The sequence below is a fragment of the Gopherus flavomarginatus genome, chromosome 7, assembly GCF_025201925.1.
Source record: "Gopherus flavomarginatus isolate rGopFla2 chromosome 7, rGopFla2.mat.asm, whole genome shotgun sequence".
Taxonomy (NCBI): Eukaryota; Metazoa; Chordata; order Testudines; family Testudinidae; genus Gopherus; species Gopherus flavomarginatus.
Window position 1 is genome coordinate 83,654,041 of NC_066623.1, and position 17,893 is coordinate 83,671,933.

The 17,893-nt window shown below is 47.3% G+C and overlaps 1 protein-coding gene across 9 annotated transcripts in view; it reads left to right on the forward strand.

The window, feature by feature from the left end:
- TGFBR3 (transforming growth factor beta receptor 3) overlaps positions 1 to 17,893 on the forward strand; it is a 518,676-nt gene that overhangs the window by 168,933 nt on the left and 331,850 nt on the right. For 6 of the 9 annotated variants that reach the window (XM_050962136.1, XM_050962137.1, XM_050962132.1 and 3 more), the window contains 2 exons: positions 10,622 to 10,663; positions 15,066 to 15,173. In XM_050962136.1, coding sequence (XP_050818093.1) covers positions 10,622 to 10,663; positions 15,066 to 15,173 — 150 coding nt within the window. The remainder of the gene's footprint in view (positions 1 to 10,621; positions 10,664 to 15,065; positions 15,174 to 17,893) is intronic. The other 3 variants (XM_050962133.1, XM_050962135.1, XM_050962134.1) reach the window with 3 other exon arrangements.

Genomic DNA, 17,893 nt, shown 5'->3' on the forward strand with positions numbered 1-17,893 from the left:
TATCCATACTGTCCAACTGCAGAGAGCTTGAACTTTTAGATTAAGAACTTTCTGGAGGTCATAAGCTTTCTGCTGGAGGATGGATAACCTCCCTTCATAACTTGAGTATTTTCAGGACAAAGGCAGCTTTTCATCTTTTGGTATTTGTCCCAAAAGTGAAAATTAGATTTCATGTTGATTAAGCCATTGTTTTACCTACACTGTGTCATAATTTGGTTTTCACCTGGGGAAAAAACTAAGCTTTATGCCCTGGATAGGAAACAGACTGTGTAGTATTATAAGACTTGTATTGATGGTTTTAGAAAAATGAAATAGTCAATTAATTGATTGGACTCTAAGAGGAAGATGGCCATCAAGATTGCTAAAATCAAATGCATTCTTTTGGCATATGTCTAGGCCACTGACCCACTCCAGACCCTAAGTGGGATCCAGCAGAGAACTATTCTCTGTGTAGAAATTAAGTTGTAGATGTAGCCTCCAAATCCTACATGTTTGTGATGGATCCTGTGTAGCCACATGGTGTGTGCTTTTGACATTTTAATATCTTATTGCAGTGTTTGTACATTTATGAGAACATTTGTTTACATTTATAGTGTAGTAAATGCAAGTTAATACAGAGGGCTCAGTTCTGCCCTCTAGCATAGCTACAACTCCAGAACAAGTCAATGAGAGTTGTACCCACATATCTAAAGGTAAACTGGATCCAGCAGGGCAGATCCTCAGCTGGTGTAAACTGTCATTGTTCCATTGAAGTCAATGGAATTCTGATAACTCACACCAGCTGAGGCTCTGCCCCTGTGTATGTATAGAGAGATGGGAAAACAAGAACTGTTATAACAGCTTCATCTTATGTGAATGTATTTCTTACTGGAGCCTTTCTGACAACAGCAGGGATGCACCTTTGAATATTAATAAAACATTTGCATTGCCCATTATCTTTTAGCTCTAGCATGGTAGTTTAGAGGGTTTCAGTAGCTTCACTTGCAGATCAAAATCTTCTATTTGCATGCAACGTCTATTTGAAATTTTGGGATGCTTTCCAGAGAGAATCAAAGGATGGGGGATCAGAAAAACTTTAACCTCAGTTCTGCAGTGCATGCTTTTTAGTGTTTAAACAGCATCTGGTACCATGGAACATTGCTGGGGGACATAAGCAACAATTGTTTTTGTTTAACTCTGCAAGGCAGCCCATGTTTTTACACGATTCTTCTTAATGCAAATTAAATCCACTAAGAATTAAATTGGTAAATGCAGTACAATTAAAACTATGCTTTTGGACCTGATTCTGGACTCTTTCCTCAGCAAAATTCCCACTGATCTCAGTGTTTACCCATTCCTGACAGAACATATTAAACTGGGTAACTGATGTTTATCCTTCAGCAAACAGGTTTACAGCCAGAGCTCTATTCTCCTTTCGAGAGTGCAGGGCTGTGTTGGCAACTCCCGTGGATAACTTCAGCTGGAATTATAGCGTATAAAGAGTACCAGGTTTAAGGGTATGTCTTCACTACCTGCCAGATTGGTGGACGGGGATCGATTTATCATGTCTAGTCTAGATGTGATAAATCAACCCCTGAGTGCTCTCCCGTCGACTCCTGTACTCCAGCTCAGCAAGAGGCGCAGGCAGAGTCGACGGGGGCGCAGCAGCAAACTCACCATGGTGAAGACACCATGGTAAGTTGATCTGAGTATGTCGACTTCAGCTACATTATTCACTTAGCTTAAGTTGCGTAACTTAAATTGATTCCCTTCCCCCCATGGTAGACCAGGCCTTAGTGTGTAAAAGTCAAACCAGATTTACTAGGAGACAGTTGCTTGATAGACTCTATTGTTGCATTGTGGGAGATCTTGTCTAAATGTTTGGTGGAACTCTTCCCTGCATATTGCAGATTTTGAGCATAAAGCACAACTATTAGCACCTTAACATCTCTGTTACACAGGTGTTCCACAATGAATCAAATGGCCCTTTTCTAAAGGCTAACTGCTGTGATTGACTGCACAGTGAATCTGTAAGATTGAGAACAAATTATATTGCATTACTAAAATAAGAGTATTCGCATCCCAGAGATGTCAGTTATCATTTGCTTTGATGTGGAAAAGGCCAGCTTTCATAGGTATTGTTACAAACCATGTTACTGGAACTATTATGTTACATCTGCTCTGTAAGCCAAATGAAGACACTTGTACGTTTGACATTTTGGGAGCCAGCACAAATTGTTCAATGCAAAGATGTCTGTTTTCCTCTCCATACATCATGCATGTGACTTCCATTGACTGTAATGGAAACCATGGCTGTATATTTAGAGGAAAACACCCCCTTCTAGTTTGCATTTTGCTTTATAGGTTTTTACAAGCTTGCTTCTTCACCTTATTGTATCAGATTCCCATGAAACCTCCTAAAAAAGGCCAAACAAATAAAAAAAAAATTATTCATATCCTGGCATCTCTAAGTCGCATCTGTTCTTTGGCACAATTTAAATGAAAGGTGTAGAAAGAAACTTATTTAAAGTCGATGAAGTTGAACTTTTCAACAGAAGAGTATATGTCCATTTCACTGTTTGTTCAATTTATGCAAGATGTGGAAAATATTGATTTTTTTTTTCAGTGAAGGGAGCAAGATCACAGAAAAGAGGTCAAGTGAGCAACCGACAAGCACTTTTCCTAACCCAAGATATAGAAAACCATTTGTGTTACTTATAGCTGGTGTCTATTATTTTAAAATTATACACTTTTCCTGGGTGCACTCACCCCTCTTGTGTTGCACAAAGCTGCAACAAGCAACACACACTAATGCCAAGGAGCTGGATAACTAATTCAGTGAATTGGCAATGTTGTTGTTTGGCAACCTTCCTATTCTGTGGAGAGGCCAATGACAGAATTAGCATTGAAAATTAATTCCCGTCACCACTGGAGACATTCGGTTTAGTCCAAGGTTGGGATATGCTAGCTGGATATATGGACAAACTTATAATGCTGCTACCCGTGTTGTACTATTTCACTCTCTAGTGTTTCAATCCATTGCCTTTCATAAACATTACATTCATTTATACTTCTGCTTTGACTACCATTTGGTAACTTGTAGTATATTCACAAACAAAAAAACTTTACATTTTGAGATATTAAAAACAATAACATGTTCCAAAATGCATGAATAAAAAAAACCACTTAAATCAGGAAACAAATTCTTAAGGTCACCCAAAACACCTTAACATTGTCCCAGTTTCCCCAGCCTTGTTTTAACCTGCTTGTCTAGTCCACTTGCCATGGATGATGTATTTAAAAAAAAAAAAAGATAGCCACTTGGTAAACTACACTGCTTTAGTTTGTTCTCAGAGTAAATAAAAATGCTTTGGATATTGCAGGTTTGTGTTTCTGAGAGGAAAATGTAATAAATCAGATACAGAATTTTGGCCACGTAGTACCCTGTGTAGTTCAAATTAGTTAATGCAGTTGCTACTGAAGAGGTTTGAAACACTAATCCTGGCATATAAATACATGCTGGATAAACAATAAAAAGAAAACTAATAACTTTCAATATATTTTGAAACTTCTAGAACTACTCTTGCCCCTTGATCAAAGCAATTTTTTTCCAATTGTGAAAAGATATAAAAATGTGTGTCATTACAGTACCTTGCCAAATCTTGTCATAGTGGAAGCATGTGGTACACTCAAACATGTCAGAATTTAAATTATATCCTTTGGGCAGCTTGGTGATCTAGAGATTGCAACATGGGTTCTTCTTCGAGTGATTGCTCATATCCATTCCAGTTAGGTGTGCGCGCCGTGCGTGCACATTTGTCGGAAAACTTTTACCCTAGCAACTCAGTGGGCCGGCAGGTCGCCCCCTAGAGTGGCGCCTTCATGGTGCTCGATATATACCCCTGCCGGCCCGCCCGCTCCTCAGTTCCTTCTTACCGCCCGTGTCAGTCGTTGGAACAGTGGAGCGCAGCTTAGCTGACCTCCACTTCCCTAGCTACTCGTAGTTCTTGTATATAGTTATGCAGTTATAATCCTTTTATATATATATTTGTATAGTTATACGTTTTTTCTTTGCTAACATAGTTAGTTTAGTAATAGTTAGCGGGGTTCAGGAAGTAGCCCCTTCCATGAACCCGGTGCCGGAGCCCATGCACGGCTCACCGGGTTTTAAAATGGGCTCGGCCTGCCAGAAGCCGATGCCGAAGGGAGATCCACGCGACTCCTGTTTGAAGTGCCTCAGGGAATCACACTTGACAGCTAAGTGCCCCATTTGCAAGGCTTTTAAGCCGAGAACAAAAAGGAGCGGGACTTTCACTTACCCCTCCACCTTTGGCGCCGAGCGATGATCAAGCGGCTGGCAGAAGCGCTTCCTCGGCACTGGACCCCGCCGGTACTGCCAAGGCCTTTCGGCACCGGCCGTCGCCGGCACCGAAGTCAACTCAGCACCGCTCCCTTCCTCCGAGGTCGAGAGAGCCTACGATTCCTGCTGGTGCCTGACGGCTCCCCGGCACGCGCCGTGGTTGAGCCCCCTGCTCCTGCTGCTCCCGTGCCACCTGCATCGCAGCCAGAGAGCTCGTCTAAGTCGGATTGCCCGGCACCGACATCTGCAGAGGCACCGATGACATCGGCACCGTCGATTCCGGTCCCCCAGGGCCATTGAATCCAGTGCCTGACAGCTCCCCGGCACGCGCCGTGGTAGAGCTTACTACTCCCGCTGCTTCTGTGCCAACTGCACCGCAGCCAGAGAGCTCGTCTAAGTTGGATTGCCCGGCACCGACACCTGCTGAGGCACCGACGACGTCGGCACCGTCGATCCCGGTCCCACAAGGGCCGTAGAATCCGGTGCCTGACGGCTCCCCGGCACGTGCCGTGGTTGAGCTTACTGCTCCCGCTGCTTCTGTGCCAACTGCACCGCAGCCAGAGAGCTCGTCTAAGTCGGATCGCCCGGCACCGGCACCTGCTGAGGCACCGACGACGTCGGCACCGTCGATCCCGGTCCCACAAGGGCCGTAGAATCCGGTGCCTGACGGCTCCCTGGCACGTGCCGTGGTTGAGCTTACTGCTCCTGCTGCTTCCGTGCCAACAGCACTGCAGCCAGAGAGCTCGTCTAAGTCGGATCGCCCGGCACCGACACCTCTGAGGCACCGACAACATCGGCACCGTCGATCCCGGCCCCACAAGGGCCGTCGAATCCGGTGCCTGTCGGCTCCCCGGCACGCGCCGTGGTTGAGCTTATTGCTCCTGCTGCTTCCGTGCCGACGGCACCGCAGCCAGAGAGCTCGTCGAAGTCGGATCGCCCGGCACCGACACCTACCGAAGCTCTGACGACCTCGGTACCGTCGATCCCGGTCCCACGAGGGCCGTCGAATCCGGTGCCTGACAGCTCCCCAGTATGCACTGTGGTTGAGCCTGATGTTCCCTCCACGCCGGAGATATTACCAATGGCGAGGAATCTCATTGCCATGACAGAGTCGATGCTGCCTGACCCCGGCACCGCCGGTGCGGGTAATACAGTCTCTTCATCTGACCGTCCTCTGTCAGCACAGCAGAGCGGCACCGTTCATGATCACGGTCCCACAGACACTCCAGGTCCCATCGGCACACCCGACACCACTTGCAGTCCCGGTGCTGTTTTCCTCATCGGTACTGGTCGCACTTGCCGCACCGGTCGGTATCCCGTTCGCCGACCCACTATCGGCACCATTCCGGCTCCCGGCACCGCCACAGGTACCTTGACTCCTGTAGCCTCTCCCCGAGCCTCGAGATCTCGGTCGACCTCCCAGCACCGTTCTGGTTGCAGGTCTGGATCTCGTTCCAGGTACCGGTACGCCTCCCGGTGCCGGTCCCCGGTGCCGAGTTGGGCAAGGTCCGATAGAGTCAGAGACTCTGCCCGTGCCTTCTTTTAGTACCTCCACAACCTGAGGTGGAGGAGGTCCCAGAGGTAGAGGACCTGGTATGGGGCCCTCTAAGGGGTACGACTACTCGTCTGTCCGCTCTCCTCTCTGCTCACTAGTCTTTCAGTCTGTTAAGGAGAGGTAGTGGCATGGCCAGCGGGCGCCAGCCCCGAAACCGAAGGAGGCTTGGCGAATGAACCTGCTTGGCCGCCAGGTGTACTCTGCAGAGGCCCTGCAGCTCTGGGTAGCAAAGCAACAAGCCTTGCTTAGCTGCTATAATTATAGCATCTGGGTGAAGGCAGTTTAGTTTATGGAGTTTCTCCCTCAAAACTCCCGCCAGGAGTTCGCTGCCGTCTTGGAGGACGGGGGAAAAAGGTACCCAGAGCGTCCCTCCAGGCCTCGTTGGACGCAGCAGACTCAGCAGCCAGGACTCTGGCCTTTGGTGTCGCCATGAGGTGCATCTCATGGCTTCAGGTTTCAAACCTCCGGCCGGAGCCGCAGTATGCCATTCAGGATTTACCCTTTGTTGGTAAAGGCCTCTTCACGGCAAAGACAGCCCCAGGCTGCGAAGCCTGATGGACAATAGGGTCCTAATACGCTCTCTCAGCATGCATATGCCAGCGACCAAACGCAGGCCTTTCTGTCCCCAGCCGCCATACTCTGTGCCTCGCCAGAGACAGGACTTTGGCAAACGGCGAGGCCAAGGTGGTCGCAGACGAACGTCAGGACCCCTAAAGAGCCAAGGTCAAGGTCCCTCGCAATTACCACTGGGACCAAAGACGAACCTTCCAAGGTTCGCCTGAGGGCGGTGTACCAGTCACAGGCCGGGATCCCAATCCTGCTTTCTCCTGGCGTGGCCCCAGTTAATTTCAGATCGCTGGGTCCTGCGCACGGTGGAGCATAGGTACCACCTCTAATTTGTTCCAGCCCTGTCTCCCTTCAGGGACCCCTCTCACGAGCAATTCCTCGTACAAGAGGTGCAGACGCCGACTGACGAAAGGGGCAAGGGGGTTTACTCCCGTTATGCCCTAGTCCCCCACTCGAACGGAGGTCTCAGACCTTCCTAGTCCTGCACGGACTCAACCAGTTTAGGATAAGGTTGAAGTTCCGCATGGTATCCCTGGGAACCATTATTCCATCCTTGCCTCCTGGGGGCTACTATGCCGCCCTCGATATGAAGGACGCGTACTTTCGCAACGCCATCTTCCCTCCGCACAGGAGATACCTCCGCTTTCTAGCCAACCGTCAGTACTTCTGGTTTACGGCCATAGTCGCCGCCTACCTTCGCTGATGTCGGATATGCATTTTTCCGTATCGGGACGATTCGCTTATCCGAGGAGACTCCGAGACACAAACCACTCAGCACGTGGGCATCGTCACGGTCTATTCACAGGTCTAGGCCTGATGATGACTATAGAGCAATCCACTCTGATTCCCACGCAGAGGTTGGACTTCCTAGGGGCTATCCTGGTCTCCTACCTAGCCGGAGCCTGCTTATCACAACTGCGGTTTTAGGCGATGGCAACAATCATCCGAGGTCTGCAAGCTTTCCCAACGACCTCGACTCGTACTTGTCTCGGTCTCCTGGGTCCATGGCTGCCCGCAAGTTTATTACCAAACACGCCAAGCTCCGCCTCCGTCCTCTCCAAGTCCGGCTCACTTCGGCGTACCACCCGGACAGGGAGCCAATGGTCATGGTAGTCACCGTTCCCTCGAGCACCTTAGGCTCCCTAGAGTGGTGGCTAACTCCCTCCCTGGTGTGGGCAGGGATGCGGTTCCATCCGCCCCAGCCCTCACTGCCCCTGACGACGGACGCGTCATCTCTCTGCTCGAGTGCTCATGGTCACCTCCGAGCTTAAGGCCTTTGGTCTTCTCGGGAGCCGGCATTCCACATCAATGCCCCAAAAATGAGAGTAGTCCGCCTGGCGTGCCAGGGGTTCCAGCGGCAGCTGCGAGGCCATGGTATCTCGGTGTTTACAGCCAACACAACGGCCATGTGCTTCATAAATAACCAGGGAGGGACTTGGTCCTCCCTCCTTTTGTCAGGAGGCCATCCATTTCCGGGACTTTTGCATGGCCCACTCGATGGAGCTGGTGATGTCCTTTCTCCCAGGCGTTCGGAACGTCTTGGCGCTTTGACTCAGCAGGTCTTTCCTGTCTTACGAGTGATCACTCTGCCCCATGTGAGGCGTTCTGCTTTCCAGAAGTGGAGATGTTTCCTCACATAGACCTGTTCGCTCACCACGAGAGCAGAAAATGCCAGATGTTCTGCTTCTTCCAAGGTCTCTCCTCGGGATCGATCTTGGACGCATTCAGATGCCGTGGAAAGGCCAACTCCTTTATGCCTTCCCACTGTTCGCACTGGTTCATTAGGTCCTGCTCAAACTCCGCAGGGGCAGAGAGCGCATCATCATGATCACTCCAGAGTGGTCCAGGCAGCACTGATATACCATGTTGCTCGGCCTGTCAATAACCGACCCAATTACCCTGCCACCCCACCCAGACCTCATCACTCAGGGCAACGACAAGCTTCATCACCCGGACCTGCAGCCTCTTCGCCTCACGGTGTGGCTGCTGCGTAACTGAGCCGGGGTGACAGGAAGCCTTCCACCTGGTCAACGTACCGGGCTGAGTGGAAGCGTTTCTTCTACAGCTGCAATACGCTCAATCTTGCTCCTACTGAGGTCTCGATCCCCTCTATTTGGCCTGCCTCTGGCCTTCAGCGGCAGGACCTGGCAGTATCATCGCTGAGGGTACACTTGGCAGCCATCTCTACCTTCCAGCCAGGCTAAGGTGGACGTTCCGTGTTCTCACACTCTATGGGTTCGAGGTCCCTCAAGGGCTTGGAGCGCTTGCACCCTCGGGTGCGCCGCCCAGCCCCAACCTGGGACCTCAACCTAGTTTTAACCAGACTTATGTCTCCCCCATTCGAGCCGTTCGCGACCGGCCCTCTGCTATACCTGTCTTGGACGACAACTTTCCTCGTAGCTGTTACATCGGCCAGACGGGTCTCTGAGCTCAGAGCTCTTACGGTGGTTCCGCCGTACACTAGGTTTCACAAAGACAAGGCGCAGTTATGACCGCACCCGGCTTTCCTCCCTAAGGTGGTTTCGGCCTTTCATGTTACCCACAGCTCAACGCAATGGGCGCAACCCTAGCACTCCCTGGACATCTGTGGAGTGCTCGCATTTATATTGCGCTGACAGAACCATTTCGTAGGTGCCCCAGCTCTGTCACGGTAGCAGACCAAAGGGAGGGCTTGCTTGTTTTCCTCTCAGAGGATCTCATCTTGGGTGATGGTGTACATCCGCACTTGTTATGATTTGGCTCATATTTCCCCAAGCCACATCACCGTGCATTCTACCAGGGCTCAGTCTTCATCTGCCGCCTTGCTGGCTCGTGTTCCTACCCACGAGATCTGTCGCGCAGCTCCATTGGTCCTCGGTCCATACCTTTGCTTCGCAGTATGCCCTGGTTCAACAGTCAACAGATGCTGTAGCCTCTGGCTCAGCAGTTTTCATTCTGCCATATTTCACTCCGACCCCACCGCCTACGTAAGGCTTGGGATTCACCTAACTGGAATGGATATGAGCAATCACTCGAAGAAGAAAAGACGGTTACTCACCTTTGTAACTGTTGTTCTTCGAGATGTGTTGCTCATATCCATTCCACACCCGCCCTCCTTCCCCACTGTCGGAGTAGACGGCAAGAAGGAACTGAGGAGCGGGCGGGCCGGCAGGGGTATATATCGAGCACCATGAAGGCGCCACTCTAGGGGGCGACCTGCCGGCCCACTGAGTTGCTGGGGTAAAAGTTTTCCGACGAATGTGCACGCGCGGCGCGCACACCTAACTGGAATGGATATGAGCAACACATCTCGAAGAACAACAGTTACAAAGGTGAGTAACCGTCTTTTACCAAACACAATGTTTGAATTAGAATCCAGATATGGGTTTCTGGCTCCTCAAGTTGGCCTGGGTATCCTGAGAGGAAGGGGGCTCCTGACATCCAATAGTTCATCCATGGAGATATCAGGCATGTATATGAAGAAGGGATACTAAATCAGAGAGAGAGTAGGGGTAGTGATGCATTTCTAAAAACAGTTTTATATTTCTTTCCATTCCATGTTGATGATATTTGATTATTATTTCAAAATAGTAGCTTTAACATCATAGCTTTGATCTTTGTCTTCCAATATAAATAAGATAGAATACCAAGTAATTTATGCACATCACAGAGCACAGTGGAAATGTACAAATCAAAAATGTGCATGTAGGCTGGTCTGAACAGGATCCATCATATCTAGAAGCAACATTTCCCAGGAGGGGAAAAGGGGGGCTGGGTCTTGAAATGATTTCATGTGCTAGCCTCTCGTGGCCAGAGACGGGAAACAACTTCAGCAATCTATGCTGAAGGAGGGCCTGGCATAGGAATAAGGAGGAGTTGTTGCAGGTGAGAATTGATGACAACTGGGTGAGGGAGGTTTGCACAGCATCTGCCAGCACTCTGTAACATGCTGCTTGCATTGTGCTATGGATATATTCCTCTGAAGACTAAACAAGATACAAATGGATTTTTTACATACTGATCCAGGTTAATAAATTCTGACAGGATTTCCTGAAATGCTACTAATACATTATGCAGCATTTAAAGACTTTCCTCCTGAGACACTGAAGATTGCTTATAAAGTGTGTAGTATTTCTGTGGCGCATCATGCAATTAATGTGTTTTTTGTTTTTTTTAAACAGGTCCACCTGCTCACAAGCCAAAAGGTAATGGGATGCAGCCACGTAAGTTATGCATATATGTCTATTTTGTTGACTTAACACAGAAGTTCTCAAACTTCATTGTACCGCAATCCACTTCTGACAACAAAAATTGCTTTACAACCCCAGAAAAGGGGACTGAAGCCTAAGCCTGCCCCAGTCCCGCCCCTCTGGGCAGGGAAGGGGGGCGGGGTGGCAAAGCCAAAGGCTGAATCCCAAGAGCTTCAGTTCCAGGCAGGAGGTCTATAACCTGAAGCCCTCGGGCTTTGGTCCTGGGCAGTTGGGCTTGGGCTTTAGCATCCTCATTAAAACAGGGTCACAACCCACTTTGGAGTCGTGATCCAATTTGAGAACCGCTGATCTAACGACTTCCAGACAAAAGGTTAAATCAAAGAGAATTTATCATAAAGCTTTTTAAACTTAAAACAGAATTAAGTCTTTGGTTTTAGTGTGGCTGGGGACAGTATCCCAGATCCTCAAACATAGTTAGGCTTATGAATCCCAGGATTGGAGCCATTCCCACTAACTTTAACAGAGAGGAATGCATGAGGGGAGAGCAGTAGTTTGTATAGGTGATTGCAGTACTCCAACATCCAAGACCACCACAGATGTGATAAAATGTGGCTCTGACTTTCACTCTGAGTTCAACATTAGCTTCCCCAACTCCCCTGACACTGAAAATCTCAACCATGCTAAAGGGCCCAGTCAGCTCTTGAGGAGAGTGGGTAGCACTGGAAATACATTGCAGATGGGAGGGAAGGAAAAATGATAGCTGAAGGGTGAGAATTTAGAAAGTGAGGAGTGAAAGAAGTGAGGGGAAAGAGCTTGTCTCTTTGGGTCTTGGAACTAGATTCACACAAGGTGGCACAGGGAATGATAAAATGTACCTCCTTCCACTGGGCTACCTGTGTCCTGCTATGAGTGGGACCTAGTTGTCAGTGAACTGCATCTTAAGGCAAGATGATGAGATGATACAGTTGTAGAAGAGGCATCTCTGTTTAACAAACAGAATTATAGTTTGGATTTAAAATAACCAAACATGACCAAGTGACTCAGAAATGGATCCATGTCAAAAATAGGAGAAAACTCCAGTGAGCCACTGTCATAACTTAAGTCCCAGATTTGGACCTTAGCATCCAAAATATGGGGGTTAACATGAAAACCTCCAAGCTTAGTTACCAGCTTGGAGTTGGTACTGCTGCCACCATCCAAAAAATTAAGAGTGTTTTGGGGCACTCTGGTCCCCCTGAAAAACCTTCCCTGGGGACCCCAAGACCCAAATCCCTTGAGTCTCACAACAAAGGGAAATAATCCTTTTTCCCTTCCCCCCTCCAGGTGCTCCTGGAGAGATACACAGACACAAGCTCTGTGAATCTAAACAGAGAGAGTCCACCCTCTGTAATTCCAGTCCTGGAAACAAAAGCACTTTCCTTTTCACCCAGAGGGAATGCAAAATCAGGCTATTAAATCCAACACACACAGATCTCCCTCTGACTTCTTCTTCCCACCAATTCCCTGGTGAGCTGCAGACCCAATTCCCTGAAATTTCCCAGTAAAGAAAACTTCAACAGGTCTTAAAAGAGAGCTTTATATAAGAAAGAAAGAAAAATACATAAAAATGGTCTCTCTGTATTAAGGTGACAAATACAGGGTCAATTGCTTAAAAGAATATTGAATAAACAGCCTTATTCAAAAAGAATACAAATCAAAGCACTCCAGCACTATATTCATGTAAATACAAAAGAAACAAACTCTTTGGTACTCACAACTTCGAAACAGAAGATTAGAAAGCAGAAATACTTCTCCAAAGCTCAGAGAAAGCAGGCAGACAGAAAACAAAGACTCAGACACAAAATTCCCTCCACCCAGAGTTGAAAAAAATCCTGTTTCCTGATTGGTCCTCTGGTCAGGTGGTTCAGATACTTCTTTCCAGGTGAAAGAGACGTTAACCCTTAGCTACCTGGGCTGTTCCTTCTGTCCCAAATCTGGCTGCACATACTCAGAAAGGGATTCTGAAGAGCTCCCTTAGTGGAAGCAGGGGTCTTAAAGTTGTATAGTACCCATGCAAGTGCACCTATCAATGACAGAGGGAAAGCAAGTAGAGGTGCTGCTGCCTGCCTTTTCAAGGGAATTCTGCTGGATGCAGGAAACTAGGTAAAAAGAAGTTGAATTGGAGGAGATCTACTAAGCATTCCCTGGCCAGTCTCCTCCCAGACCCACAAACACAGACCCTGGGATGAATTGGAGTCTGTGTGTTCAATTCTTTTCCATTATTTACTCAATTACTAAAAAGTTATTCACTTGCTTAAACTTTTTCATATGTTTATGGGAGATATTAGAAATACTACATCTGAAATTAGTCATAAGAAAAACTGCAAAAAATAATTGATTCAGTATGAGAACCATATTTAGGTGTCTTTGATCAAAGAGAAGAAATATACAAGACAATGGCTGGAAGTTGCTATAATTGTGTAAGTAACATTTGGAGCCATACATTCAGAAACCAGATGCAGTACCATACAAATTATACTGCATAATGGTCCCCTCCCCTAGAAACTGACTTTTTTGTTCTATTTTTGTGATCTGGAATTAATTTGTTATTAAGAACATTGCCAAATATGAAAAACAATTGCTCCTATTTATGTTTTTGCTGACTTTTGAGCTGGCACCACTTCTTACTTAACAGCGCTTCCGTTCTCCACCTAGATATAGGGCAGAAGTTGCAGAGGATATAGAGTAAAGTTGGCTTGAATGGTAGGAGGTGAATAAAAAGTAATCTTTTAGTAAGACTTCACACAGGGCCGACTTTAGGCCGATTCGCGCGATTCCTGGGAATCAGGCCCTGCGCTTTACCCTGATTGTGGTCTGCTCCGGGGTCTTCCATGGCCCCGCTCCCCTGACCAAAGTGCCAGCGGGAGCGGGGTTGCCCCACAGCCCCGCTCTCTCAGCTGGAGCTCCGGCCGGAGCGCCACAAGCCCCGCGGCCCCGGCTGGAGCTCCGGCCGGAGCGCCGCAAGCCCCGCGGCCCCGGCTGGAGCTCCGGGCCCTTTAAATAGCCCCCAGAGCCTGGAGTAGCAGGGGACTCTAGGGGCTAGTTAAAGGGCCAGGGCTCCAGCTGCGTCTGCCACCCCGGTCCTTTAAATAGCCGCCAGAGCCCCGCCGCCCCCATGCATTCCCCAGGGCTCCCATGGCTATTTAAAAGGTCCGGGGCGGGGTAGAAGCAGGGGAGCCCCGGGCCCTTTAAATGGCCCCCAAAGCCCTGGGATAGTGGGGGGCTCTGGGGGCTTTTTAAAGGGCCGGGGCTCCAGCTGCCTCTGCTGCACCCCCTGCCCTGCCCGCACCAGCCCCGCCCCCCACTGCCTGCAGCCAGCTCTGCACCCCCTGCCCACAGCCAGCCCCTACCAAACCCCCTGCCCTGTCTCCAGCCAACCCCTGCCACACATCCCTGCCCGCACCAGCCCTGCACTGCCCGCCCTGCCCTGTCTCCAGCCAACCCCTGCTGCACCCCCCTGCCTGAAGCCAGCCAGTCCCATACTCCTGTGTCCAGCCCTGCCAACCCCTGGTGCACCCCCCTGTGGCCCTGCCTGAAGCCAGCCCGCCCCACACTCCCCTGTCTCCAGCCAGCCCCGCACCCCTTGCCCTGCCTGCAGCCAGACCCTACCTCCAGTCAGCCCCTGCCCTGCCTCAAACCAGCCCCATGTTCACTGCTGCCTTGCAGTTCCCAGGCCAGTAACCTGCACACCTGCTTCAATGAGCGGGGCAGGAAACAGTGGGGACCCACACATGTGCACACCCCCAGGGAGTGGCGGGGACCCACACATGTGAAACAGCAGTCATTAATAACCAGTCAACAGCATATATGATGCAATGTACATAATATACTATTTTATTATTTATATAGTTATGGAAAGTAAATAATACATGGAAGAAATGGAAGGCTTTTTTTTTTTTTTACACTTTTTTCTTTTTAAATCATCCCTGCCAGGGTCCCGCCAAAAGTGTTCGAATTGGGCCCCGCACTTCCCAAAGCCGGCCCTGACTTCACAGCCTTTTAAAATATATATTTAAATTAAACCTGGCATTTAACTGAAAACAAAGAATAATTAACAAGAAACTGAGAACACTTTGAATTCATTCTGGTTTTGCTAGATTTGGGATGTTTTGAGCTGGGTTTTGCTTTGTGACTCAGAACAGTTTGTTAAACTAAAAACATTCTTCATGCTCACCTCTGCAAGCATGTGCATTGCTTGTCCTCCTTAGACACAAATCACAGTAATCTGCTAAGTATCATGGGGCTTTCTTTTCTTGCATTTAAAATGATGGTTAATTAAATGTGAAAATGTCACAAAACTCTGTGTGAAAAAGGGAGGAGGAATTTTTAAAAGTACTATTCAGGATTCAAAATGAAAACTCATTTTTATTTGTAGCAGTTTTCTATGGTCTGGACACTCTGACTGTTGTGGGCATCGCCTTCGCAGCATTTGTGATTGGAGCACTGCTGACAGGAGCACTGTGGTTTATCTATTCTCACACAGGTTAGTACAGTTGTTTTCACCAGCTTCCGTTTGGCATAGCACATTGCAGTGGAGGCAGTGAGAGCTAATGCTTATGAGTCAGGAGACTATGTCTTCTTTGCTGCTTTCCACGTTCTCCCTAAAGTGCCTTCCAGCGACTCCCCACAGCAGACTGGAAGTGTTAACCGGGTAGCTGTATCTGCCGCTCTAGGTAGTGGAGGAATATTATGTCTTTGGATATTTTGTTTAGAAATTGGGAGATTTTTCGACTGCTAACTGTGGAAACTTACCCTGGGATCTGAAAGGCCTACTGAGATTTTATAGCTCATGTGCCATCACCAATAAGATTCCATAATTGGAATTTAGTTAATTCTACTGATGTGTGAGCCAGAAGAGAATCCATTAAATCTTTTTAGGTAGTAAAGTAAGCAGATGTGACTTGGTTACACACCAGGAGCAGATCAAATGACTAAAAAGATGCCATATTTACATAGGCCCTTTTCTGACTCCAACTGCAATTTAAAATGTTTCATAGGTTTTGTTTACCCAAAATCTTGCATTGGTTTAATTAAAATTCTCAGTTTTTAAAAAGTTAAGCTAAATTTATAGTCACTGATAGCTGATTTAAGTGTGAGCCAAACAAGAGTTTCCATGGTTTTAAGTAAATTGATCTGAAACCCAATTTTAGTTGAACCGGTGCAAATTGCATGAAAACCAATCTCTGAGGAACTTGTATCCAGTAGTTTCTTCCATGGCAAACTAGATAAATCTGTCCTTAATCATGGGCTAGGTTGTCTGCTGTGTCTCCTGAGACATGTCGCACAGGAGGAGGAGGAGAAGGAGGGGAGGCACAGGTGACTTTACATCACCTTTTGCTCCACTTGGATTCTGAGCTGCCATAGTAACTAGAACTTCCCTAGTGTATGGTTAGACCAGCACCATGGACTATTCTAACATGCAGCAGCCTTGCCTGGGCTTCCTATGGGCTGCTCTCCAGCCGAGAATCCCCAAAGTAGTCTCTGCTCTGGGCCACTTCCACTCTTGGCCACCCAGGGTTTGGGAGGAGGAAGAAGAAGGGTGAAGTGTCAACCCTGTGCTCCTCTTGGGTCAAGGGGCTTCTCTCCTAACTTGTTGCAACTGCTTCATGCCACTGGAACTAGAGTATAGGGGCCAGAATCTGGTCTTATATAATCAAAGCGTCTGTAAATACTATAAGCTCAGAATTTAAGTTAACTGGCAGAAATCTACTGTTTCCAATTGATTATACAACAGCTTTTGAAAAGGAAATTAATATTTCTGAATGCATTAGCTGTGTATGAAGCTGATTTGGAAGCCAAAAGCAAATTTAGGTACCTCAAAGGATGTGATAAATATAAATGTTCCATTGCTGGAACATGGGGGAAGAACGAGAGATACAGTTCCTGTGGGTAAAACATACAAGTTAAGGAAAGAATCTCCAATTAGATCACTTTAACAAAAAAAGTTTAAATAATTTTTGAATGAATTAATGTTTTGTTTAGCTTTCATTCTTTATCAAGAGATATTGAATCTCTGTTCAATTATAGAAAGATCTAGAGGGACATGTGTTGTATGTCACAAGTAGTGTGTTAAACTTCACAGTATTAATAAATAGCAGCATTACACAAGAGACAAGAGAGAGTAATTAAAATTGACAAAATCCCGTTGTCAAAAACAATGGGAAGTTGACATAATAAATCCTTCAACAGAATGGAACTTGGACCAACCCTTTTAAAATAATTAGTGACTAACTACATCAGTCATAGTTACCATGTAAAATAGCAAGTGGAGCAGCTGTTCTGACTTTCCTTATTGCCTGAGAGACAAAAATAAGGGGGAAGGGGGAGTGTAAGAAGAAAAGGGAAGACAGGATACAGGCTCTCTAATTCCTGGGATTAGAGAATTTTAGAAATTAGATATAGGGGGCCAGATTTTCAAAGGAGCCTCAAAATGGACTGCTGTTCCTGTGTACATATTTTCCCCCACGCACAGTCACTTGCATCTACAAACTGGGATTTGTAGTAGAGATTTGCTACTAGGGACTTCCTCTGGCCACCATAACGCCTCAGTGGAGAATTGCAGTGGACAAGATAATTCTGCCCCATCTGAAAGGGTTTGGGGTCTGCTGAAGACATTTTTTGATAAAGCATAAATAAATATATAGCTAAGCTGCATATTTTAGATAAGGTCCTGTGTGAACTACAGCCATATAATTCACTCCTTGTAATTGGGATTCCAGAGAATAATCCAACTTTAATTTTACGTAACATTATCTTTCAAAAGTGATGCCATGGTTTCATCCTAGGTTTGCAGGCAGCGTGAAACAATCTGTCTGAGGCCTGTTACTGGCATAGTAGTGATGCTTGGTGGGGGGTAGGAAGGATGTTTAAATTACTGTTGATACTGGCAAAAGCCAGACTGTAGATGCAGTTATACCAACAAAAGAAATATTTTCGCCAGTTTACCTTATTTTGTTTGGGGAATTGGTATAAACTACATCTGCAAAAGAATTACTTTGCTGGTATTAGCTGTGTCTACATTAGGAAGGCTTGCTAGTATATACACCTCTACTCCAATATAACGCTGTCCTCGGGAGCCAAAAAACCTTACTGCATTATATCGAACTTGCTTTGATCTGCCGGAGCACTGCTTTACCGTGTTATATCCGAATTCATGTTATATCGGGTTGCTTTATATCGGGGTAAAGGTGTACCAGCAAACAT